This window comes from Vidua macroura, chromosome 17 (genome assembly GCF_024509145.1).
Source record: "Vidua macroura isolate BioBank_ID:100142 chromosome 17, ASM2450914v1, whole genome shotgun sequence".
Taxonomy (NCBI): domain Eukaryota; kingdom Metazoa; phylum Chordata; class Aves; order Passeriformes; family Viduidae; genus Vidua; species Vidua macroura.
Genome location: NC_071587.1, coordinates 8,561,824 through 8,587,560, shown reverse-complemented (window position 1 = coordinate 8,587,560; position 25,737 = coordinate 8,561,824). Strand labels below are relative to the sequence as shown.

General features: G+C 54.1%; 1 protein-coding gene across 4 annotated transcripts in view; it reads left to right on the top strand.

The window, feature by feature from the left end:
* ZNF512B (zinc finger protein 512B) overlaps nucleotides 1-24,611 on the top strand; it is a 30,223-nt gene extending 5,612 nt beyond the window's left edge. For 2 of the 4 annotated variants that reach the window (XM_053993049.1, XM_053993053.1), the window contains exons 4-17: nucleotides 656-784; nucleotides 1,131-1,303; nucleotides 1,468-1,721; nucleotides 2,487-2,558; nucleotides 4,146-4,280; nucleotides 5,592-5,716; nucleotides 8,127-8,219; nucleotides 9,020-9,118; nucleotides 9,829-10,116; nucleotides 10,693-10,884; nucleotides 17,143-17,244; nucleotides 18,239-18,301; nucleotides 20,270-20,368; nucleotides 20,737-24,611. In XM_053993049.1, coding sequence (XP_053849024.1) covers nucleotides 656-784; nucleotides 1,131-1,303; nucleotides 1,468-1,721; nucleotides 2,487-2,558; nucleotides 4,146-4,280; nucleotides 5,592-5,716; nucleotides 8,127-8,219; nucleotides 9,020-9,118; nucleotides 9,829-10,116; nucleotides 10,693-10,884; nucleotides 17,143-17,244; nucleotides 18,239-18,301; nucleotides 20,270-20,368; nucleotides 20,737-21,030 — 2,118 coding nt within the window. In that variant the 3' untranslated portion in view covers nucleotides 21,031-24,611. The remainder of the gene's footprint in view (nucleotides 1-655; nucleotides 785-1,130; nucleotides 1,304-1,467; nucleotides 1,722-2,486; nucleotides 2,559-4,145; nucleotides 4,281-5,591; nucleotides 5,717-8,126; nucleotides 8,220-9,019; nucleotides 9,119-9,828; nucleotides 10,117-10,692; nucleotides 10,885-17,142; nucleotides 17,245-18,238; nucleotides 18,302-20,269; nucleotides 20,369-20,736) is intronic. The other 2 variants (XM_053993052.1, XM_053993050.1) reach the window with 2 other exon arrangements.
* The last annotated feature ends 1,126 nt before the right edge of the window (nucleotides 24,612-25,737 follow it).

Here is a 25,737-nt window from a genome sequence, read left to right as displayed (position 1 = left end):
ATCTTCAGAGCAGCCTTGTCTTTGGCTGAGCAAGATCTTGGTCGCTCATCCCCTGCATGCAGGCATCCATTATCTTCCAAAACCCTGGTTAGGGAACTGTACCCCTTTCCAGCCTCGCTTTCCCAGGGCCATGTCCAGATGACTGGATCCTGTCACAGCCATGTCAGGCTTGGCTAATGAGCCAGCAGCAATGGCAAGGGGGTGATTTATTCCCTGCAGAGTTGTGCAGTTTAATTCCTGCCTCGTAGCATGGACAACACATGGAGCAGTTTGTCATGAGAGCAGGGGCATAGGGTGATTTATGGACTAGATAAAATGTGGGGTGATTAAATCAGCCGGGTGACTTCAGGCCTGATTTATTCCTCAGCCTGGTAGGGAGTGTGCATGTGCTCTGGGAAGCATGGCAAGGTAAAGCCTCAGCAGGAATCATTAGCCTATGGAGCCTGCAGCATCCCAGCAGCTCTCACTGAAGTGAGCACTGATACACTGAAACACACCCCTGGGGTCAACTTCATGACTGGTGGTGGAAGGGGGAGGAGATGGACAAGAATGATCAGAGGTCCCTTGTGCCCTCCCAGCTCCCTTGGGATGCATCAGCACACACCAGGCACAGGGTGCTCTTCGCTCAGCTATCTCTTGTTTCTCCTGTTCCCAGCTCCCCCTGATGAACCAGTGGAAGGACGAATTCAAAGCCCACTCTAGGGTGAAATGTCCCAATTCAGGCTGCTGGCTGGAGTTCCCCAGCATTTATGGCTTGAAGTACCACTATCAGCGCTGCCAAGGGGTAAGGAAACTGGAGAACTGTCTGTCCTTTCCAGTGGCTGGCTCTTCCATTACCATCTGTAGGATAAAGCTGCTCTCAGGCCTTAAACACCAGAAAAACATGAGGTTAAAATGAGGAAATGGGGAGGGCAGAGATGGGCCAGAAGCAGTTTGTGAGGGGGGTGTGTGTGTGTGAGAACGACTGAGATCTCTGCAGCTCAGTGTGAGGTCTGGCCCAGAGACTTTGCATAACCATTTGGAAGGGCAGAAGGGTATTACACATGGTTTATGTTCATGCCTGTGTCAGAAAAAGCTTCTCTTTTGTGATCTAACATCTGTGCTCACCTGCCTCTCCCTGCTCCACTCAGGGTGCGATCTCAGAGAAGCTGACATACTCATGCTCATACTGCGAAGCTGCCTTCACCTCCAAAACCCAGCTGGAAAAGCATCGGCTCTGGAATCACTTGGACCGACCAGTGCCAACCAGCAAAGCAGAAAACAAAGTGCCCAAGGCCATTGGGAAGAGCAGTGGAAAGAAAAGGTACCAGGCTGTGGCTGGGCTGCATGGCAGTGGCACAGGGATGGTTGGGAGAAGGGGAACATGCCTGCCTCTATTCCTACAACCTGGGCTGGCGAGGGGGGAAAGGTGTCAGGACACTTGTCTAACAAGCCCTCTTTAAACAAGCCCTCTGTGCTTTGCCCTAGACCTGCTGAGAGTTCAGCTTGCCCCACCATCCATCCCAAACAGGCAAAGACGGAAAAAGCCGTGGCCCAGGAGCACACGGAGAATGGCGAGTGCCTGGCGGAGAGCCGGGAGAGCAAAGAGTTCCAGATTGCAGCGGCTGAGGCGATGGCAGCTGCCACCCCCACGGCCAAATCCTCGAGTGGCAAGGACGTCGGGCAGCAGCGGGGCAGCCAGGCCTCGCTGCAGGAGGAAGACCCCGAGAGGATGAAGCACAGTAAGATTAGAGCCCAGGGCTACGCTGGTTCAGAAGGTGTCCCACGGGAAGGGGACGTGCTGCAGCCAACACTGCTGCGAGTGTCTCTGAATCCAAGGGATAGCCAAGCCTTCTTTCCAGACCTTGATAACTTGCCCTGCTCTCCAGTTTCTTGCAGCTTCACTTGGAATTAAAACTCTGTTGTAGCTGTGGTGGAAATATTTCTAAAGGACCTATGTGATGGTTGGATTTGATGATCTTAGAGATCTTTCCAACCTTAACAATCCTATGGTAGGATTGGAAATGGGTTGAATTCCTGGCAGCACAGCAAGCTGCTGTGTCAGCCTGTCTGTCCTCTCTAAATGTGTCAGGTTAAACCAGGATGGTTCTGGCAAGCCCATCTTCCTGAAGGATTGGGACAGGGTGAGGAGTCTCTATCTGTCCATGGCCACTGCTGAGCTGGTGTAGGGCAGTGGTTGTCCCCATCATGGTTTCCCCTGCTTGCAACACCAAAGCAAACCACTGCAGCCACATGTGGGAGCTGCTTAGCTTTTGCACTAGATAGAGCCGCCACTTTCACTCATTGAATTAATCCTGAATAACAGATTTATCCTGATTTTGTGGAGTGGGAAGCAGCAGTCTGTTGGTGTTTAGTGGGTGGGTGCTTCATTTGACCCACTCCTAACATGGAGTGTGTGCCCACCCCATGCCCCAGGACTGATGAATCCCCCTGGCAGTACAGTTATTTGACCAAATCTCTCTCTCTGTTTCTCTCTTTTGAGTCAGGAAGGAAACAGAAAACTCCTAAGAAGTTTACGGGGGAGCAGCCATCCATCTCGGGGACATTTGGACTGAAAGGTAATACAGGACAACTCTGGCCAGCTGTAGGTTGTACCTTCTCCCCAGGGCATTGCAGAGAAATCCCTTCCCCAAGATCCCTCCCTGTGGTGGAGTCAGACAAAGCCCAAGGATCTCACACTGGAGGAGCTGGCACCTTTTACCTTGAGAGAGTCATAAAGGGAGTGAAAAGCTGCAGCAGAGCTGGGACTGGTAACAACTCTGTCGTCTCTGTTCTGGAGCCTGGCGCTGGTAGATGAGGGAAGAGAGGAAAAGGATCCGGGTACGTTCATCTATAACACGAGAGTAATGAGCTGCTGACACCAGCGAGATATGAGAAATATCATCTCATCACCATCCCACCGTGCTGGGGTGTCGCAGCGTTTCCAGTGGTGTTGGGAAGGAACTCTGCTGCGTAGAAAGGCTCGTGACGCACCCATCCCTCAGACTCCATCTCCAGGGCTGGTCGCCCACATTCAGGAGAATGAATCCAAGGGAGAGGAGACATGTTGCCGGGATGTTTGCTGAGAGGAGGCCCAGGAATTGGCTGCTGCAGCCTGACAAAACAAGAGCAAGTGGGACATTGGTCATGCTCCATAAATACACCCAAATAAGCTGGGAAGGAGGGGGAAATCCTGGAGCATCCCTGGAATGAGAGCAACTGGATTCAGGCTGACTAGGAGATACATTCAGCCAGAGAAATAGGAAGCACATTTCCAGGCACTGCAGGAGGCAGCACCTTCCAGTATGAGGCACTCGGGGGAGAGGCACTAATGGCTTTGAAGGAATTGAACACCGACAAGCAGGCTGGATGTGGTCTCTGTGATTTCCTTTCCTCTGGCTCCTGGGAAGTCTGGGCTTGTTTCCCTTATCTTCCCCACAGAGGAGCTGCTGGAGACTGAATGGTCTGCTGTAGGTTCCTGGAGAACAAGATGTCCTCATGACCCACTGCCTCAGATGGAAGGTGAAGATGGGGCAGGTGTTTGCCTATGCTCCCCAAGTTCCATGTGGCAGTCACTGCCCAAAGACGAGGGTGCCCCAGCACGTCATGGGGTGCTGTCTCCATTCAGACCCTGGGTTTGCAAGCGTCACAATGCCCAGGTTTAGGGGGATGTGGATCTGACCCTGGTAGTCACCTCATTGCCTCCAGCATCTTCTGTGGAAGCGCAGGCACAGGGCTGACCTGCACATGGATTTGGGGCTCCAGGGGAGTTAAACAGCCTTTCCAGTGCAGGAACGTCAGCAGGAACATCCCTTTTACACACTGACCTTGCTGGTCCAATTCCCTCTTTCAGTTTCTTGCAAAACACCCTATTCCCTTCTCCCCAGCCTGTCTGCCTGGCTGGAGGCCTCCTACCTCACTTTGCCATGGAGTTTCCATAGTTCATAAACTTGTGTTGGAGAAAATGATGCTGCTTGTAAAACACCACAAGCTGTTAGAATATTGCTTGTCATAATTATGGACCTGAGCCTACATGTACAGCCTTGGCAGACATGCAGCCAGCTCAATGTCGCTGGCATAGAGGGAGAGATTTTTTTACCTATTAAATGTGAGTTGCTCTGAAGGCATCAAAGCAAGTAGTGAATGTAAATCCTCTTTCTTTACAGGTCTTGTCAAAGCAGAGGACAAAGCAAAAGCTCATCGAGCCAAGAAGCTGGAGGGAAATGCCAACATGGAGGAGCTGAAAAAGAAACCTCCAGGAGTTGGTGTGAAGAAGGAAACATCTGTGCATCCACCAGCAGGTGAGGCTGGTGGGGCAAAGCACAGGCAGCAGCTCTGTGTGCAGTGTAGCTCCTTTTCTGTGCACTACCCCAAGCCTGAATGGTCCCTATCTTCATGCCTCCATCCCCACCTTCACCTGCAGCTCGTGGTCCCTACACCCCTCTTGGCCCAGCAGGTTGTTTGCTGGGTGAGTTTTCTGGCAGGTTTGTCAGGAGAAGCAGCACAGAATCAGAGGTAGGAGCACACAGCTCCTGCCCTTTTGAGATACAACACAGATATGGAAACAGCCACTGCTGCTAAAATGTTGGTGCCGCCACAAGTGACGGGGCACCTTACCTTCAGTTCACTGCCTGGTCAACGTGATGAAAGTGCTGAGACTTGAGAGCCAAGTTCCACCTGGCTTCACTGTGAGCCAGCATGTGACCCATGTGATGATGGCATTTTTCTAACATCATTCCCATGAATGACACCAGTGCATAACTCTGGGCATAATTACACCTTCCCTGAGCCTCGAGGTGCAGCCTACACTCAGCATAGGTTGCTTGCTTTCCCTGAGAGCTCTGACAGCAGGAGGAACGCAGGATGTGCAAGATAAACACAGCTGCAGTGCCTTGCACTGCTTTCAAATTCAAATAAACGACTCTCTGATCTCACAGCCATGCGAGAGCATCCAAATAAACAGACTTGGCGGATTTTATTCAGCCCGGGCTTCCCTTGCTGGAAGGCCAGTGCTGCTCTGCTGAGAACACGGCGTGAACTCTGGGCCTGGGAGCTGCTTTTGGCCCCACATATCTCTTATTTTGGGTTTTTTAAAGGCCAGTCACAGCCATTCAAATAAACAGATGCCTGGAAGCCGGCAGTCCCCCAGCTTCCTCCGTGTCTGTCGGGAAGAGGATTGCCAGAGAAGCTTTCCAGGCACACGTCCGGATGGAGCTGAGACGCTCACCTTTGTTTTACTCCCGCTAATTGTTTCATTTGGCAGGGGGAAGTTATTCCAAGCAGGGCAGGATCAGGTGGCTGGGGGCATCATCATCTTTTTACAACTCCCAGCATGCAGGATATCAGAGTGGTTGGAAAGACCTGGGTTTTTCCCCAGGTCACCAGGTCTGGTAACTCCACATAAAATTGACCCAGTGACCCAGTTTACTTGGGCAGCTGCAGGAGAGTGGGATAGGGAGAGCTGCATGGTTCATGTCCAGTTTTGGCTTTGCCTGGGAGAGTGTATCTCTTTTTTTAATATCAGGAACTTTCCCACTTCACTGCTTTTCAACTTACCAAGTCAAGCATCTAAGGCAGGTTGGATGTAACACCTCTCTTCTCTCCCTCACCAGCAAACCCTGAGGACCAGTGGCAGAGGGAGATCAGCGAGAAGGGGGAAGTTTCCTGTCCAACCTGTAGTGTTATAACCAGGAAAACTATTGTGGGACTCAAAAAACACATGGATGTCTGCCAGAAAGTAAGACCTTGCTTTATTCAGTCAAATACATGGATTTTGGGGGGAAATGGATGTATGTGTGCCTCTCATAAACGTGCAGTGGTACTCCTAAAACCTTTCTGGACTGTGTTTGATAGAACACTTGTTGGTCATCTTCAGCTTGCTGGCTGGCTTGCATTGACCCAGAGGGATTTGGACATTAATTCTCAGCAATTCTGAATCCCTTTGTGATCTGGGCCCCTTGTCCCAGTGTCTCAACAGAGTCAGGTATTTCTAGTAGCTAAACAAATAGTTTTAAGGCTGGAGAGATTGTTGGGGTTGTCTCTAATCTGGCCTCCTCTGGAGCCCTGGCTGTGGGGTTTCACTGTGTGCTGTGCCTTGTATCAGACCAGATAAACTGGTTACATGAGAGCGCGTCTCAGGGAAACTCTGAGCCTGGATGTGCTCAGACAGGCTGTCAGGATGCAGGAGTTCAGAGAAAAATTGTCTCTGCGCCACACCACAATCCATCAGAGCACAGGATTACATCTTCATCCGTCACCTGACGGAGCCATCGCCACAGAAAGCCAACGTGGGATCGATGCCTCCTGCTTTGAAAATATGTGGCTGGGCTTTGATTCCACATTCATTTGCTGTAAGTGCTTCCCCAGCCATTGCCTTGTTGTTTAGACAGCAGTGGGAGGCTGCTCTCCCTCCCAAACCCCATCCTACAGCAACTCTGGGCACAATCCTGCCACCTCTGATATCCTCCTGGCCTCAGTGAAGTGGGGATCCTGGCCATAACTGGTCATATTTTCTCTACTTTGGAGCATCTCCCAAGCCAGGTTGGCTCTGTGCAGGCTGCACAGCCACATGACCTGTTGAGCAGGGCTCTGCTGGAGCAATCAGCGGCGTCTTCCCTGCTGGAAATATGCCAGCCCTATATTCAGGTGAAGATTTCAGGCTCCAGCCCTTGGAGTGGGTGTTCTGTCACACTTCCACTTCCTGAGAATCCTTGCCAGAGCTGGCTGTGCTGCTCTGAGTGCTGGGATGCTTCATGGAAACCCAGGCAGGACAGTCTCTATGCTCCAGGTGTGTGACCAGAGGTCCAGCTCTCAGCATTCCCTCGCTGAAATGAACCTGTGGCACAACCTTAGTGAGACCCTGCTGCTACAGCCACGTGGGATCCCTATCAGAGCCAGCCTGGGTTGAGGCACCCCCTCTTTTTAATGACTGATATATTCCTTAGCTGGACAATGGGAAAAGGATGTGCAGGCTCCCAAAACTCTTATTAAAAAAAAGGACCAGTGTGCACTAAGCAGTCTGCTTAGTGACTTGTTTCCTTTGGTTTTGGAAAGGAAATAAGGGATGGAGAGGGTTGCAACATGCTTAGGCCTGAAGGAGGCAAGGGCAGTTATATCCTCCTGGTATCTCAGGTGGGAAGGCTTGTTGGAATGTGGCCATGGTATGTTTTTAATTGTTGACCAGAGGAGTAAATCCCAAGTTAGCTGCTATTGGCATCTAATGAGTGAAGGAGCTGTTAGCATCCACCTTGTTAGGATGAAGTTTTTGGGTCTGGGACAAGATTAACTGATGGGAGTGCAGGTACCATAAGTCACTCCCAACTGACTGCAGTGATTCTATTCTTCATTTTCCCTGAGTTCCATAATGAGGAGAGATTTGCAGATCCATCTTCATTGCCTCTCCAGCTTTTAGTTCAATCTTGCTTCACCTTCACCACTCTCCCTTTAATCATCTGGCAGGAGAAGCAGGAATGACCACGGCTGGCCAGGCACTGGCTTCCTGTTGAGATACTCTGTCTCTTGGTGCCCAGAGCATGAACCTCCTGAATCAGTAAATTCTGGTCCCTGCCCCAGCAGAAGTCAAGATCTGTTCACCCACTGTTCAAGTGCCCCTTGTACCTCAGGGTGTGCAGTTCATGCATCTCCCCACACACTCAGGAGGCCGAGTTGGGTCAAACAGCAGGGCAATGAGAGGTAGAAAATATCCTCCTGTGATTGTGTCCTTAACTTCACACAGCCCAAGCACCCAGAAATTGCAATGTACACCAGCATCTGTCTTACTTAACAGGACTGCAGAGCACAGTCCATTGGCATTGGTAGATCAAAGCTTCTTCTCTGTCTAACCCTTTAACAGGAAGAGTAAGACACCAGATCCAGATGTTTTTCAGCCAGTGAGGCCTTAAATCTAAATCAAAAATAGAACGTTTTCCAACAACTGGGGCATGTGGGTTTGATAACGGTATCCAGGACAACAGAGAGAAAGCTCTGAGCTGCAGGCAGGGCCTGGGATGGGAAACAGGGGTGCTGTGTTGCCTGCTGGGTCCCACCACTGGGTACTGCTGCAGAAACAGCCACCCATGGGGTTACTGACCAGCAGCAGCCCTTGGAAGGATGTGGCCTGACGGGTGACTTGCCTTTAATTCCTTCAGCTGCAGGATGCCTTGAAGTGTCAGCACTGCAAAAAGCAGTTCAAGTCCAAAGCTGGGCTGAATTACCACACCATGGCTGAACACGTCAGCAAGGTAAGGGAGCTGGGCTGTGCTCGTCTTGTGCCTCCTTTCTCCATGCAGGTGAGGAAGCCATCCATCAAAAGTCCTCTCTCCATGATCTTTGTAAAGGAGGGATCCACCTTTGGAGTGTTTCACACACTGCTCAGCCTGGACGGTGGCCTTCCCCCTTCCTGCCACGGAAAACATTTCCTCCTCAGGCAGTGAGTTAGGCTCATGTTGATGCTGATAAGTAGAGCAGAGGACTGAAAAAATAAAACAGGGTTTCAGATCCCAACATGGGGAAGATCTGGTGAGTATGGCGAGGTGGATTTTGAGTGGCAAAGCTCTGCCTCCAAAACTGTGCCTGCAAATCTGGGACTGATGGGTTCTGCCTTGCACGCATCTCAAAATCTGGTCTTTAGCTCTTCAATGTGCATGGGAGAAGCAGCCACAAAATTTATCATGAATAAATTTTGTACATGTCTGAGATACCAGAGCAAGGCATAACTACATTTCTACGTGTCCCGTGCTTACCATTTGTGACTTGTCTTTTACCTGTGCCTTAATCTCCTGCTCTTCAGTCTTGCTGGTGAATCCTCTGTGCAGGAACTGCTCCTGGGTTTCTCAGCTGGCCCTTTGAGTGTAATCACAAGAAAGGCATGAGCAGATCCAGCACATACCAACGAAGCAGTGGGAGATCCAGCTCTCCTAATGAGAGGTTCCCTCCAGCCCAGGGCAGCTCCCTGCAAGGCAGGGCTTTACCATCCACTCCTGGCACAGAGGACATGAGTAAATGGTTGACTCTGTCGCTTCTGTTACTTCCTTGTTTCCAGCCTGTTCCTGTGGAAACCGCTGGACTTGGTGAACAGGAAGAGCGGGAAAGGCTGAGGAAAGTGCTAAAGCAGATGGGAAAACTGAAATGTCCCAATGAGGTACGAGAACAATTCTTGTTTCTCGTTCTGTGAAAAAGTGGAAGGAGTGAGTCCCATGCAGAAGGGGACATGTACTCTCCAGGCATCCCTTGGCATTTGCTCAACATTTCCACCTTAGCTCAGCCATCCCAATCCCTGTCCCAGTGGCTCTGTGCACTCCAGCAACAGGACAGCCCTGCAGGAGGGTGGGCACAGGGCAGACTGAGGAGCGCTGGAGGGCAGGTTCTGCCTCCTGAGATCAGGAAGGAGCACAGCCTGCCCTGGGCAGAGCGTAAAACCAAACCAAACCGCACCAAAACCAGAGCCGAGCGGGTTGCAGACAAGTCACGAACAGGTAAGGGAGGCGTGTGGCAGAGGTTTGTCCCGCGGGTGCTTTGCTCTCCGTGCAGGCAGCGCCTCCCCAGTGCCTTCCCCTCCCGCCGCCTGCTGTGTGTCTGTCCAGAGAGCTCTGTCTGTGTGTTGGGGCAGGGAGTGCCGGGGCAGGGACAGCTCCTCCCATCCCTCCAGGGCATTGTCTGTTGTGCCTGTGCCTGGCTCTTTGGGAACTGTCAAATTCCCCAACACTTGGACAGGATGGGTTGGCAGAGCCGCTCTTCAGAGTGGGCTCCTTGGGAATGCTCCTCCCTGGAGAAATGGCACCTCAACCTTTTCAACGTGGCCACATGAAACCCCAGCCCTCCTTAACCCTCCCCTTCTCCCCATCTCCATAGGGTTGCGTGGCCAACTTCTCCAGCCTGATGGGCTACCAGTACCACCAGAAGCGGTGTGGCAAGCAGCTTGCCGAGGCCGACAAGCCCGTGTTCAGCTGCCCACACTGTGGCAAGAAGTACAAGTCCAAGGCTGGCCACGACTATCACGTGCGGTCAGAACACACGGCCTCGGTGAGCCCCCCGGACGCCTCCGCAGCCCGAGGAGCGGGGCCATCCCCCCCCGGGGGGGACTGCAGAGCTGCGGAGCCCGTGGGCAGGACCGAGCCGGGCAGGGCCGGGCCGGGCAAGGCAGGTGCAGACGTCGGGCCGGTGTTGTTTTCTCCCTCAAATCACCGTGCATGTGTGTTCTACCATGCGGTGTTGGGGGGGACAGGGTACACCCTGCTCCACCCCTCCAAAAATGCTGTTTATGGGAGTGGTCAGCAGCATTCCCTTTCCCCAGTGCCCACAGGGCTTTGCTCCAGCCCACCCTGCATCCATGCTGTGCAGGAAAAAAAAAAAAAAACCAGACCTCAGGCCGCTCCCTCACAAGCGCCAGCTGCTTGCCAGTGCTGGGGTGGCAGGATCTATCCCTGGGGAGCATCCTTTTCTGTTCTGTTGATCCCTACTGACAGTGCATCCGACACTAATCACTCCCTAAATCTAATAACTGGAGACATTTATACACATGGGAGCACCGAGGGACACAGTCTATGGCTGCTGCTGGGCTGAGGGAAGTGGGTGCTCCCCTTGCTCCCATGCTCCGCTGCAGAGGCACAAAGCAGGTCTGGAAACACACAGCCCAAATCCCAGCATCCCCATCCTGGGCCCAGGGAGCTCGCTTGTTCTCTTGTCATGCCCTCCGTGACCCTGTCTCTCTTGCAGCCTCCAGAGGAGCCAGAGGTGAAGCCGGAGCCTGGTCCTGTAGAAGATTTTGAGAGGACCCCGAGCGGCCGCATCCGTCGGACATCGGCCCAAGTAGCCGTCTTCCACCTCCAGGAGATAGCAGAGGACGAGCTGGCCAGGGATTGGACCAAACGGAGGATGAAGGATGACCTGGTGCCTGAAACAAAGCGGGTGAGCAGCCTTTAGTTCTCCTTTTGGTTTTGCACTAGCTGTACACGGAGATCCAGGATTCCAGCCTGGCCCCAGCTGGTTGAGGGCTCACATGTCTCACTTGCTGTGCCTTAAATTAATTAGCTGTGATGGCAGATTTATTGCTGAAGAGCCCACCCAGCACAGGCTGAGCCGCTGTGGTCTGGAGGCTCCCAGCAGCAGGCAGCTGTGCCCTTTGGAGGAAGAGGTGGTGCACTGGGAAGAGATCAAGGTCTGGCCCCAAGAGTATTGGGGTGGGAGGTCATTTCTGGTCCATGCTGAGCAGGGAAGTAGAGGCTGGCAGCTGAGAGGAGCACGTGAAGAGAGCAGATCGGATCTGCAACCATCTCCCTTGTGCTGTCAGAGAGCAAAGACGCCCCAGGCAGAAATCTCTCCCATCCACATCTCTTCCTTAACTTCTGGGAGATGTTTTCCTGGAGGTAAAAGGCCTGCAGCATCCTGGAGCAGCTCTGCTGGGAGCAGAGGAAGGCAGAGAGTGGAGACAGGACTGAGCCCCCCAAGCTCCAGCAGCAGTGCACTCGTGGCTCAACACTGTGGGGTTTGCACAGGGCCCCAAAGGCTGGAGCTTTTCATAGGCATTGGAGTGAGTACACATTAAACCAAACCTCCCTTCTGCCTGTGGGAGGACGTGATTATTCCTGGGGGTGTATTAAAGCTAAAATTCCCTCCAGGTATGCTCCTTCTGGGCTGTAAAAGGAATGAAGCAGCAGTAAATCATAAACCTTTTCAGTGTAAAGGGGAAAAAAGAGAGGGAATAGGAGTTCTTTTTGTTTGCCAGGACTCAATGCAGAGTCTCTGCATGAGGTGCAGCCTTTTTCCTTAGCAAGTGACTCTGCAATTAGGTGCCAGGCCTATTCCCTGCTCTGGAGAGTTGGGCATCTCTTGTCCAGTGCTCTGAAATTCACCCTGGCAAGATATTGGGCACATTGCAGAGATGGAAGTGAGTATCAGAGGGCATCAGGAGAGTGTGAACAGTCCCAGCCCAGAGGACCTACCCCAAGCCATGAGAACAACCCAAGTCTCAGAGGCAGCTTGGCAAAGTGATGGTGGTCACCCCAGGAAAAGGGGTGGCAGGAGAGCAGAGCTTGCACCAAAATGCCTTCCTGCTCCCACAGGCTGTTCTGTTCTGGCACCTGTGTGTGCTCAGCAGAAGTGCCACCATGGTCCTGCAGAGACCCAGAGAAGCTAAGCCTGGCTCACCTCTGGTCTACATGTGGTGGACAGCTGGAAAACTAGCACAGAAACAAACCAGCAGTTTCTTTACCCCCCTTGGCATCCCAGTGAGGCACTGGCACAGAAGGGGATCCAGCTGCAGCACTGCTATCTACTTTGGGGCAGAGCTGGGCATTTCAGGGCCAGAACTGCTTGCAAACATTTTATTTCCCCAGTGCTTGGTGTTGCCATTGTTGGTTTCCAGATGACTTCAGCTGCAATGCATTAATAATTTTAAAAAACCAAGCCCAAAGTAGCTGTTTCATTTCAGATACTGTGGGAGAAGAGGTGTGCTGCTCTCTTCCCCCCTCTCCTGTCTCAGCTCTTGCATTCTTCTCTTTCCACTTGGAATTGTTCCCTTTATTCATGACTTTGGGTATTTTCTTTTTGAATTGAGGGAGCAGCCAGGACCCCAGGCCTGGACCAAGGGCACATGCTCAGGCTGACAAAGGCATCGTAAAGGTCTCAGCACTGGCATAATTGCTCCATGAAATGCTGGTGGGCTTTTTTAATGAGACATTTCTTGTGTTCAGGGTCTGATTATTTAAGTTTAACTGAGCCCCATCTCAGTGCTAAAAAGCAAAGAATTGCTGTGAAGCTGGCAGAAGCAGTTTTGCATTAAAGATGGGAAAGGGGGGAATTGGATCAGCTCCCAGATGGCAAAACAAGGCTCTTGAGTTGGAGGATCAAGAGACCTCAGGCCCTGCATGAAATCCCACATGGATTTTGGAGGAAGTCAGTGTAGTGGGTGAATCCGTACATAGCCGTGCGTGTGCCTGTGGGTACGTCTTGCAGTGACTGTCACGTTCCCTTGACAACACTTTATAATCTGTTCGGTCTATGACATTTTTTCTTGATGAGCGATGCTGGGAGGAGGTGGGAGGCAAGTTCTGCCCAGGCAGGCTGGTGGGAGCTTGCTGACTTCAGCACGCTCTGAGCTGCTCTGCTCAGCCATGATTTGCATTGCTAAGGACTGCTTTGCCTTTACAAGTTGGTTTAGTTCAGGGTGTAGAAAGAAACCTCTCAGCAAGTGCCCAATTTGACCTCATTATGGCCCCAAAACAGAACTGCCTGTGGGACAGCCTTGTGCCACATGGGAGGCTCAGAGCAGCCAGCAGCATCCCCGTGTCCCCATGCCACCACCCCACCGAGCACTTGTGGTGGCCCTTCCTGAGGGAACTGACAGCCCAGAGCCACTGGAGCAGCAGGAAGATAAACACCAGTTTGCCTTGGCCAGGGCACTGGGACTCGTGGGAACTGATGGAATTCACAGAGAAGACAAAACACCACCACCTCTTCTTCTTCCCCGAGTCATGCCCAGCCATTGGGAGTACTCTGCTGGTCCTGCAGACCCTGTACTGGACATGGAGAGAAGTGGGATGTCAGGGATCAGCAGCAGATTGCAGCTGCTCCTTCACCTTTTCAGCAAGCCCTAGGTATTTCCAGGATTCCAGAGGGACATATGCTTCCCAGCTCAGGTCTGTAGCCAAGGTGGATGGACGCACCCAAACTTGCTGCAACACAGGACAAGCTCCATCCCTGAATCCTCCGGTTCCCCACCATGGTCCCAGCAGTCAGTGTTGATTTCAAGGAAGCTGAAGAAGAAAGCCACCCCTCTCCATCCCTTTTCCAGGCAGCAAAACCTTTTCCTAGGGGAAGGCACAAGCTGATGGGACACAGGGGTTCTCAGCCTCACAGCAGGAACAGCCCCACTGCAGTCCCTGCTCTGTGGCCACGTGGCAGCCGGTCCCAGCCGGGGAGAGGGATGCTGGGTTTGGATCCCGTTGGTGGCCTGTGGTAGGATGCGTTCGCCTTTCCCCGGGAGGATGGATTCCTTCACACCAAAGCAATGGCATCAGAATAAACGATTGCTGCTCGATCCCAGGCCCTGCGCTGCCTTCGGTCTCTGCTAACCAAATCCAGCATTTCTAAATATACACTGGAGTCTTATTTTCTCGCTCCGATCTTTATTTGCCTCCAGATAAGCTGAAACAGATGGGGTGTTTCACAACAGCCGCTTGCTGGAGATGTCAGATGGGGAAGGGCACACCCCTGCTGCTTTTCTGGGAAAAATCCCCTCTGCAGAAGCTCTGTGAAGATGATGCCGACCCTCCTCTGGCCTTTGCTGGGGCTGTTGCCTGCCCATGAGCAGCCTTGAGGCTGCAGGTTCCCAGCTCATGGCAGTGGGCTCTGGGATGTAGTGGGGGATGAGAAACAACCTCCTTGAGGCATCTAAGTGGCAGAAGGGGAGAACATGCTGTGGATATTCCACTGTTTCAGAGTGTGACACTTTCTTGGTTGAGCTTGAGGTGGGGTTCCTTGTTTCAAGGTGCTGGAGGTTGTGATGGGCTCCTGCAGCCCAGGCAGGAGCTGTGCCACACAGGGAGGGATGCAGAGCTCCACTGTGGGATACATGGACACTCCATTTGCCTCCCCACAGCTCGGGGTCTCAGTGTCAGTAGGGGCAGCCATGGAGTCTGCATGTCCCTGCACATCCCTGTGGAGTCTGGTGCCGTGGGGTGCCAGGGATCTGGAGCAAGGGGCAGCCATAGGCCAGTCATAAAGCTAAAGGGCAAAAGTCATCTCCAGGCTTGAGGTTTTATACTGGAACCAGGATAAATTCCAGAGCAGAAGAGGCTGGCTTGAGTTTGTCCCCCAAAACAATGGCCCTGCAATGCAGGCAGGAGCCAGGCTGAGCCCTGCAGACTCATGGCACTGTGGGCCAAACCAGATCCCAGCTCCAGCTGTGGGGCCGAGTCCATCCTTCCTCCCCTTGCTCGGGACCTGGCTGCTGCCCAGCACCCCTGGGCGCATTTTGCCTTCACGGCATCATCCACAACTTCCACAGGATGAAGGGAGATCAGTACCTTGTGCTGGGGACCTGGTGAGGCTTCAGGGGCGCTCGTCAGCTGAGCCACCCTGCATGGTTCTCATTTACTGTGATATATTTTGGGGAAGGGGAGAGCTGTCTAGGGAGCAGAGAGCATTGAAATATGAAAGTTAATTAAATAAAACTGTCAGTCAAAGGAAACAAACCTTCCCAGCCCAGCATCCTTCGACTGTTCAGAAGAGATGGGCTGTAGCCAAAACCAGTTGTAGTCGTTTAATGATTTGGCCATGAAAATTTTCACTTACAGGCTGTTTGAGGAAAATAAATGGAAAAGAAAAAAAAATATAAAATATTCCATGCCTGGGGCTCCCTCTTAATAGAGACATAAAGATGACTTTGACATTCCCAGAACCGCAGCGCCCTGGGAAGACATGGGATTTGCATGTTATTGTGCAGGACTGTTGGAGGAGGGCAGGGAGGGATTTTTCTCTGGAGTGGGAAAGCAGAGCAGCAGAGTCCACATCTCTGAACATCCCCCCTTGCCTCCTCCCCGGGGACACGCGGAGGGAGAGGTTGTTGCTGGGACTGTGTGCGGTTACCGTTAATGTTTGCTCATTCGTGGGATTGATTGGGTTTTAATTATGGAGACAGTTTGGCATCCTGGCTCTCAGTATCAATGGCAAAAAGGGACTCCTGTGTTCTCCCCTGGAGGTGGCATTGCCTTCCCTGGGCTGGGGACCAAGCTCTTGGTAGATGCACCATCCCAGAGCTTCAAAGAGCTCTGCTGGCATCTCCCCCAGCCGCAAAGCACGACAGAATTGCAGCACTGGGGCTCAGGGGAGTTTTCCACATCCACATCCGTCCTTACCAGTGTTCACAGCGCTGTTTCGCAAGGCCCTGTGCCCCTGCCCCTCACATGGAGCCCAGTGCTCCCTGACCCAGCCGTGCCCTGCCACGTGCCAAGGGGAAGGCTGCAGGGGCACATGGATCACTTTAATTTGAGTGGAAAGGAGGGGCTGACATCTGAGCCTTCAACATCCCAAGCTTCCCTTTGCAGGGAGGTTTGGGAACAGCTTGGGCGAGCTGGCCAAATGCAGATTTGCAGCTTTATCAGCATGTTCAGGAAAAGTCACAGCTGGAAAACAAATCCAGCCAGCTTCCGTCTGCCTCCAAACCACCAGCTCCAGGACCTCGGGTAACGTTTGGCCTGGGTTTGCACCTCTGCAAGCACCTTGTGGCTGTTCATCCTCTCCATCCAGCATGGATGCAGGGATGCAGTTGCATCCCATGCTCAGAGGGTGCCCATGGAGAGTGGCACGTGCTCAGGTACCCACACCTGCACCGTGCCATCTGTGAGCTCACCCAGCATTGCTCCCAGTCGGAAGGTTTGGGGCTTGGAACCAAAACAACATCCACTGGCTCTAGCAGAGCTCACCAGGCTGGGCTGGGAGATGTGCTGGTGTGGTTGTGCAGCCTGGTGTCCCCTGCAGACCTTGGCACAGTGGCTCAATGTCAGGCCAGGACCAACCCTGCAGGTAGGGCCAGGCACAGTGGCTGGGAGGCCCGGAGATGCCTGGAGCTGCCACAGCTGCTTTGGCTTGTGCTGAACAGGCAGAACTGGAGTTGGGAAGGTCACCCTGCTATGCTAACCCTCAAAGTCGCTAATAAAGCACTAATTAAAAGCACTTGGAAGTAGCAGCCCTGCCAGAAGGAGAGGCAGAGACACAAGAGGCCTTTCATTGTTTAACGGGTTGTGCCCATTCATCCATGGAAGGCAGCCATGGAGGCTCCTGGCCCCTCTGCCCAGTGTGCAGGGTTGTTTATTCCCCAGGTTATAAAATGGCAGAAGGGCTGTGCTGACACCATGCACTGAAAAGGCCGAGTCCAGTCCTGGCCTTGTGGGCATGGACCTGGGAGCAGGAGCTCCTGTCCTCTCCTCTCCTCTCCTCTCCTCTCCTCTCCTCTCCTCTCCTCTCCTCTCCTCTCCTCTCCTCTCCTCTCCGAGCCACTTCCCCACTCTGTGGTGCCCGGGAGGGGGATGGCATCTCTGGGGGAAGCCTCCCAAGTAGTTTTCAGCTCCTATTCACTTTGGAGCAGGGCAAGACCCATGTGAAGAGGCAGGACCGTGGACCGGGCTGGGGTGTGCAGCTCTGCTAATCAACTGCTATTGTTCACAGCTCAATTACACCCGGCCAGGGCTTCCAAAGCTCAATCCCAGGCTGCTGGAAAACTGGAAGAACGAGGTGAAGGAGAAGGGCCGCATCAACTGTCCTAACAACGTAAGGATTGTCTGTTCTTCCGTGGGATGGCTGGTCTCCATCTGCAGGAGGAAGGGGGAGTTTTTGGGGAGAAACCCACCAAAAATGGTTCTTTTTGGGCCCCTGATTACAGTGATGCTCAGACACTCATTTCACCTCCTTCCCCTGAGCTTGCTACTGTGTCTGGTTAAAGCATGTTCCACCTTTGTGATCCTCCTTGTGTGCGCAAGCCACCAGGCCTGGGGACAGGGCCACCCTTGGGCTGACAGTGCAGCATTGCCCAATTTGAGCTCTGGAGCTGCCTTTGGGAAGCTCCCAAGATCCTGACAGGGTGAAGGCTGCACATCCTGCGCAGCCTTTTGATGCAGAGAACCTGCTTTTCCCAGAGTTAAATGAAGATAGATTTAAGCCAAACTTTTTAAAGCCCTGTGACAAGCACAGACCTCAGGGCATGGTGCGTGTGCCTCATCTCGCTGTGAAACACAGCCTTGGCCCGAGCTGACAGAGAGGTGAACCCCACCCTGGTGCTGAGCTTGGATTTCTTGTCCCAAACAAAGCCTTGCTAATGTGAGTTCTGAAGGAGGCGGTTCCCACAAGGCCAGGGGAGCCGGGCTGCCTAATTAATGTCATACACAGGCACTTGGAAAAGACGTTGCTCAGAAACTGGTCATGCTGCTGCCTGGGTGATTTCTCCTCTCCATTAAGCCTCTGCTGTGGCTCCAAGAGCTCCTGTAGCCCAGCAGGACCTCCCGACAGCTCACAAATGTAGGTTTTCCACGGAGACGTTTAGGGGAGACGTTTTTCAGCCCGTTGCAGAAGGATGTGGCCACATGACTCCCATTAGCACTAATGGGAAACGTGTGACCAGAGCCCTCGGCGCCTCGCAGAGCATTAACCTCACACTGCTCAGCCTGGACCGGTGGCTGTGCTGGCTCAGCAGGCTCCTGGCCACAGCTCAGAGGAAGACAGGGGATGAGGGGGATCATGCCTAACCCTGCTTTGTTTTCTCCTGCAGTGCTGTGAAGCCATTTACTCCAGTGTCTCGGGGTTGAAAGCTCACCTGGCCAACTGCAACAAGGTAGGTCCTGCCTTTTACACCCTTTTCTCAGAGGTGGCTTTGGTGTTGGGTTTTCTCTTCCCCCCCAGCTGGTTTTGGAGGAACAAGGCAAGGGACAATGGCACAGGTTAAAGGATGGTTGCTGCTGGAGGTCTGGCTGGCAGTGCTGCTCCAAGTGATTTGTCACCAGGCAGATGGAGGCAGAGAGGCTCGAGCTGAGTAGATGAGTTGGAGGGGAATGTAGCTGCTCTTTCACTTATAGAGAAATGGTCCCACAACACAGGCTTCTCCCCCAAGCCCAGACCTCTGACACACAAAGTGTCACAGGGAGCTCTAGACACACTTAGACCCACAGCAGTGGGTCTAAGTCCTCCTGCCTTATGTCCTCCTGCCCCACAGCAGCCCCTGCCCAGCTGGTCCCTGCAGCCCCCAGATCATTCACAAGCCCTTGGCTAAGCAGCATGGCCAGCATATCACACAGCCACACATCAGCCACAGCAGCTCAGAGCCAAGGAGCTGGGTGCTGGAAACAGAACATTTCCTGAGGCAGGTGGGAATCAGGAGTCTTACTTGGGCAGCCCTACAGCCCCTCTGGAAGCCCAGCTGGAGGGATGCTGGTGTAGTGCCTCCTGGGATAAGCTGGGTCTGGAAGAGGCAGCTGGTCTGTGCAGAGACCAGTGCCCTCCCACTGGATGGATGGAGCAGCCCTGAGCTCCAGTGCCCTGCAGCTGCCCCAGGGGAGGGATCAGGAGCTCTGTGTAGGTCCCTCAAATTGGAACCAAGTAAGAGCTGCTGAAGCTTTATACCCTGAAACGTTTCCAGCTGCAGCTTCCATTGAATGGAGCTTCCAGGAGGCAGCTCCAATACATACCCTGTGGTTATTAAAAACACCAACTCCTGCACTCCTCCAGCGCTAGCTGGAACAGCAGCCCTTAATGAGATAATTTAGAAAATGGGCTGCAGAGATCCGGCAGGAGAAGCTGGATTTATGCAGGATAAAAGAGCAAACACAGAAGACTAGGACAGCTCCTTCTCTGACAGAAAATGGAGCTGGTTTCTGGTTGGTTCCATGCACAGGAAGCAGCCAGGATCTGCATGAACACTTCCATGAACAACAGAGCTGCACCCTCTGGATCTGGCACTGCTGGGGCCAGGAATTGGGAGTCAGCAGTGGGGAGTTGCTCTGCGACCCCCACACTGCCATCAGCAGGACTCTTCCCCTTAGGGGAAAGGATTTACTTTGAGTACATGTGCCAACAAATTTAGCATAAATAAATCACAGCCCCTCCAGAACTGGTCTCTGATTCCCACTGTAAAATCCTGCAGAACTGGTTGCAATACATAGAGCCTTAGCAAGGCTCCCAGGCAGCACCCCATCCTCAGTGGGGATTGATGCAGCAGGATGATTTTGCACAAGGATTCCCGAAGCCAGGCCTGTCCTCTCCCGAAATGAGAGACCTGTCTCACTCAAGATTTACAGCTATGGAGAAATTCCCAGGGAGGAAATATATGGCCCAGAGGGGCCCATCCATAACCCCCTCGTCAATAGAGAGCGCATTATCTCCCACGTGCCATGACCTGCAGCAGAGCCAGGAGATCTGTCATCCCACCAGGGTGCTGGTGACAGGAATCCAGCACTCACCCTGGCTCTTTGACAATGTAACAGGAAAATTAGGTGAGTGTTGGACATAAATCTGATGGTGGCTCAGTCCCAGGGGATCACAGATCTGCTGATAGTGAGGACACGGGGTGATGGCCCCATCACCTGATGCTGGGGACACACAGGCAGCAGCACGAGTGGCATGGACTGAAATGCAGAAAGAGGATGTGGCTGTGAGCTCCTGGCCCAGCACCGAGGCTGGCAGAGATCTGGTGATTCAGACATGAGTGTTTATTTTGTGTCACTTTGAGGTCATGGGAGGGTCAGGGCCAGGGGAGGCCCAGGCCTTGGGGCACTTTGGGCTCTGCAGGAGCTGCTGTGTCTTGCAGGGTGACCACTCAGTGGGCAAGTACCGCTGCCTCCTGTGCCAGAAGGAGTTCAGCTCCGAGAGTGGCGTCAAGTACCACATCATCAAGGCTCACTCGGAGGTAAGGGAACAGCTGGAGCTGGGCTGGACTAGTCCCTGCTCCAGCACATGCATCCTTGGGCTGTCCCCATCCATCCATCCATCCATCCATCCATCCATCCACCCATCCATCCATCCATCCATCCATGTCTGTTAAGAGCAGAGCTGAGTAACAGCCCCCAGTCAGCCTGGGGGGTTCTTCCCTATCCCCCTTGGTGTCCCTGACACCCCCAGGCTCATTGCAGCAGCTCAGCACTGAGCAGTTTGACCTCAGAGAGGTGATGCCAGTGGGGTGAGGGGTGGGCCAGGCTCGGGTTGTGTGTTCTGGTGCTGGTGCCAGTGCCTGCCCCCAGGACTGTCACTAACCCCCGTGTCACCCCATGGACACAGAACTGGTTCCGAACCTCCTCAGAGGCCAGCCGGAAAAAGAAAAACAGGGAACAGCTTTCTTCCAGCAAAGAGGAGAAAAAGAAAAGCACAAACGGGAAGAAAAGGGGGAGAAAACCCAAGGAGAGGCCTTCGGAAATGTCCCCGAAGGGCAGAGAGAGTGTGGCAGCAAAGACTAATCACAAGAAAACCCTCGAGCACTGGGAAGGCTCCCGGGGCAGCCCCGAGGGGGACGAGCTCGCCCTCAAGCCCCCGAGCCAGCGGAAGGGAGGAGCCAGCAAGATGCCCGAGAAATGAGCAGCTCAGAGACTTGTCTCCGAGGATTCGTTTACAGCCCAGGGTAACAGGGTGGGGGTCTCTCCCAGTTTTATGTCCCCTCCTCCCCATCCCACCTCCTCTTGCCCCACCCTCCTCTCACCCTCTTTTTACAAAAAGAAAGGAAAAAAAAGGAAAAAAAAAAAAAAAGACAGAAAATACCAGTTAACCACTTTAAACAAATCACGGACCTTGTTTCACACTGGAAAACAAACAGGATCAAGGAAGCTGGAACGTTCTCCACCCCCTGCCCATGTACATACCCCTCGGTGGGGCCCCGCTGCCTCCCCCGGCCTGTGGTTCCCCTCCCCTGCACCAACCTGGTGACGCTTGAGCGAAAGAGAAGTGCAATAGCAGCGGGGTCCGTGGGCAGGGACCCTCCCCAGCGGCTCCGTGCCGGGGGCAGCTGCCCGGCTGTCCGGCGGCCTCCCAGATCCAGGGTGATGTTTCCAAAGATGTTCGAGCCGCTCGGGTGGAGGGTCCGGCAGCGGATGCTGCGGTGAGGGGGAGTTGGCAGCGCTTTCCCCCGCAGCCGCGGGTCGAGGGGGAAGGTGTCGGGCAGGGAGCGGCTCTGTGGGGCTCAGCTCGGCAGGGTTTGTCTTGGGTTTGTGGTGCGAGGCACGGGCAGAGGAGGGAGCAGGGAGTGTGACACCCGCTGGCAGTGTGGGAGCTGTGAGCAGGAGAGGGGGTGCTCTGCGGCTGGTCAGGCTGGAGGGTTTAATGGAAAGCTGTGGGAATGCTGTGGGCACCGTGGAGAGTGGCAGCGCAGTGAGGGAGCTGTGCCTCAGTGCTTGGGTTGTGTTTGCCCGGCCTGGAGTGCTGTGATGGCCAGAGACGTGATGGCAGTGGTCAGGGGGAGGTGGCAGCCAACGAGCTGTCCCCCGGCCTGGGGCATCCAAGGGTGATTCAGGGTCCCACTGTGCTCCATCCTGAAGGTGCCGATCGCCCAGGAGGGAGGAATGGAGTCCCAGCTGTGGCCACAGGAGGTGTGTAACAGGAATGGGGGCAGCATCGAGAGACAATCATGGGTCCTGCTGTAGGATGAGCCCAGTTGCTGCCCAGGCACCTCACATTCCCCTTGTCCTTTCGGGCTGGGACCCACCGTAGGAGGAGTCTCTGCTTCCAAAGATGCATCTGAGCCCCTGACCACTCGCCTCAGGGTGGCAGGTCCCTGTGGTGCCGTCCCTGCTTGTGCTCTTCCCTGGAGCTCTTCTTTGCTCCTGTGCTGCCGCTGCCATCACACCTTGCTGCAGCCCGGGGGGAGCCATCCCTGGACCGGGATGTGCCCGTCTCCAGACAAAACCAGGCTACCTCGGTCCTTGGGAAATGGGCACGTTTCCTCTCAGTAGCACAACAGAAAACCTTAAATTGATTTTTCCCCTATGCGGAGCCAGGAAAGAGGCATCAGAGGGGGAGCTTCTGCTTTTGCTTTAATCAATTCAAACCTCAGTCCTCCCTTTCCTTCCACTGCTCCTTGTCGCCCACCAGAGGCTCGGTATCATTCCCTGCTGCGAGCAGCAGCTCAGTCATAATTAACATCCTCCACTGGCAGGTTATTCCAGCCAGGGAGGGGGGACAGTGGTGGCTGGAGCCAGGGTGGCTTCTCAGAGAGCCGGGGCTCCTGCTCTGTCCACGGCTCTGGCACCTGGATCCACCCTCTGCATTGCCCAGAGAGCTGGGCACGTGCCTGCGGCTGAGGGAACTGCCTGAGCATTGCTGGCTGCGCCGGGCCTCGAGGCAATTAGTGAGAAGGCTTAATTAGTCACTGCAGCTCAGCCTGGTCGCTGCTTGCATCATCGGATCGTGTTTGGATGGTGTCACTGGGGTAGATCCTGCCTCCCTGGGGAACAGGGAGAGCTTTGGGAGCTGAAGGACAGCTTGGAACAGCTCACAGGCAGCAGCAGCAAGGGGAGCGCAGGCAGAGCTGTGGGCCTGGCACTGAAATCTCTGTGAGGGTGCAGAGGGAGCCTCTGGATCCCAAAATCTCGTCCTGCCATGGAGGGAAATCCCCAGGAGAGCTCCACGCCCTGGCCTAGGGAAGGGAGATCATGGAGCGGGTAGCCCAGGCTGCTGCCTTGGATGGTCACCACACGGTCCTCACTGTCTCCCCTTGGGCATGGCCTGGGACTCTGTTCTCATTAACATGCAATTAATTGGCTTCTCATTGATTAAATTAACTGGCAGCACTGTGCTCCACAGGGAGGGAGCCCTGGGAGCTGCTCAGGGCAGGGTAGACATGGGAAAGGGCCAGCTCAGGGGATCATCATGGGGTCCCGATCAAAATCCACCTCTGCTTCCATAATGAGTGTCTGACAGGAGCAGGGACAGCTGCAGTGCCCTCACAGAGTGACACCAGCCTGGAGGGGACCCCAGGGACCATCTGGGGTCTCAGGGCAGGCAGTGGGAGCAGTGGTCCTGGTGCTGGGGCTGTCCCTGTCACCCTCAGAGCCCCAGTGAAGGCAGCACCATGGTCAGGAGGGAATTTCTATGAGAAAGTGAAATCTTCAGGGTTTTTTTCCCCCTCAAAAAGGTGTTTTCCCCACTAGTCATCACTCGGAGAGGAACATGTTCCCCCCCCACCTTCTCCATGAGACATCCTTTACTCTCCTGCTTATCCAGGGAAGGTTCCAAAGCAGTGCTGGGATCACCAGCACCTGCCAGTGCCACAACAGGTGAGCAGGCAGGGCCAGGTGACACCATAGTGGCACTGCTGGGGGCCAGTAGGTCATGCCCCTTCAGGTGCTCCCAGCAAGGCAGTGCCAGAGGGGAAACCACCTTGATCCAGAGGGACAGGCAGAGGCTGTGAGACCAGATGGGGGACAAGTTGTCCTGTCCCCTTCCATCCCATCACCCGTGGGATTTGGGAATTTTTTCATCCTGGGCACTGTGACACTGTGGTCCTGCAACCTCCGCTGTTGAGGAAACCCCCCCATCCCATCACCCGTGTCCCCAAGGAAAGGGTTAAACCTCCATGGGAGCAGGCATGGACTGCAAGCCTGTGGGAAGACCTCATGGAAAGCTTGGATCGTGGGGAACTGGGGAACCCTCAGCACCAACACCCGCCCTGGTGAGGTTGGCTGTGTTACACCAGCTCCGGCCACGGTGGATGGAGCTGCCTGAGCCTGGAGCACCTCCCACCCCCAGGAACCTTGGGAGCATTTTGTTCTTTTCTTTCTCTCCTTGTGACACCCATCCCACGGCATATCCGAATGTTTCTCGTCGATGCCAGTTATTAGTGCATAAGTGTATTTTGGGGAAAAAATTAAAACAGAAAAAAAAAAGACAAAAAAAGGAAAAAAAATTTTCAATTTATCACTTGTAACCATATATATAAATATATAAATATATATATTAAAAAGTGTTTATTTGCAAAAAAATAAAATTGTTTTAACGGTAAACTATCTTATAATAAACTCCCGATTTGTGATGATCTGTTCTTTTGTTAATCATTGACAAATCCTCAGTTGGAGAGTACTGTCCGAGCAGCTCCGAGCAGCGCCGAGGCGCTCCCTGTACTGTATGTATGAAACAGCTGTATCGAATAAATGGTTATTGATTTTTTATTAGCACTGTCAGCACCGTTATTGGGCACTTCGGTGGGAGGGTTGGACATGGGATCCGGGGGGTTTGGATTTGGATTTGTCCTTCCTGGCTGTGGCTGAGAGGACCCCCACTGCTGCTGAGGATGGAGCATGTGGTCACCAACCCAGGGGTGCCCCCCCAAAGCCGGGATGGGGAAGGTGAGGACTGGTGGTGCTTGCTGCAGCAGCACTCGGCACAGCCAGCACTCCTGGTCCCAGGGGGATCCCCAGTGCCCACAGCCCAAAGCCCAGCCAACCCCCACTCCCATGGTAGAAATCCCCCTAAAGCTGTTTCCAATCCATCCATCCCATCAGCAGCATCCAGCATGTCCTGCCCCAGGGCCCACATCCAGCCCACGACCTCTCCTCCTTGGGGAGCTCTGCGGGACCCGGGGCCACCCCCCGGCTCTCCCAGCGTGGGAATAAATCCTCTTCTGCTCCCTGATGGCTTTTTTGGCACCGAACCCCAGCCAGATTTAGACTGATCTCGCTGCTGGCTGAGAACGCAGCCTTTCCCCATGAGCGCTCTCGCCTCCCCAAGGATGCGTGGGGACCCCGGGAGCGGTGCTTGTCCCCCTCCCCTCGAACATGGGGTACCACAAACCTCAGCCCCGGGCCAACCCGGCCGGGATGGGAGCGCGGTGCCGAGTAAAGCCAGATCCCACCCATTGCCCCGGGTCCCGCACGGGGCCGGGGTCCTCCCAGCTCTCCGCAGTGCCCAGTGACATTGTCAGAGCCCGGGTCACCCAAGCCGCGCTTCCCCGCAGCTGCAGGGGGCTGGGGGGTGCTGTGTGTTGCATCTCTCAGCGTCTTAGGCAGGGATGCAACTGCGCAGCCGCCCACAGGTACCCACAGCATCACTCGGAGCCCCACAGCACCCAGCCGTGCCCAAAACACCCACCTGTACCTCCAAACACCCACCCGCATCCCAGAACCCACCCCTTGTGCCCCACAGCACCCAGCCGTGCCCACATAGACCCATCTCCCCGCACGGCTCTTACCCGTGACCGCAGCACCCCTCCGTGCCCCATCACCCATCTGCCCCCCAGGGCACCCATGGGTGCCCAAATCCCCCCCAAACCCCACCCTCCGGTTCCCGCTCCTTCCC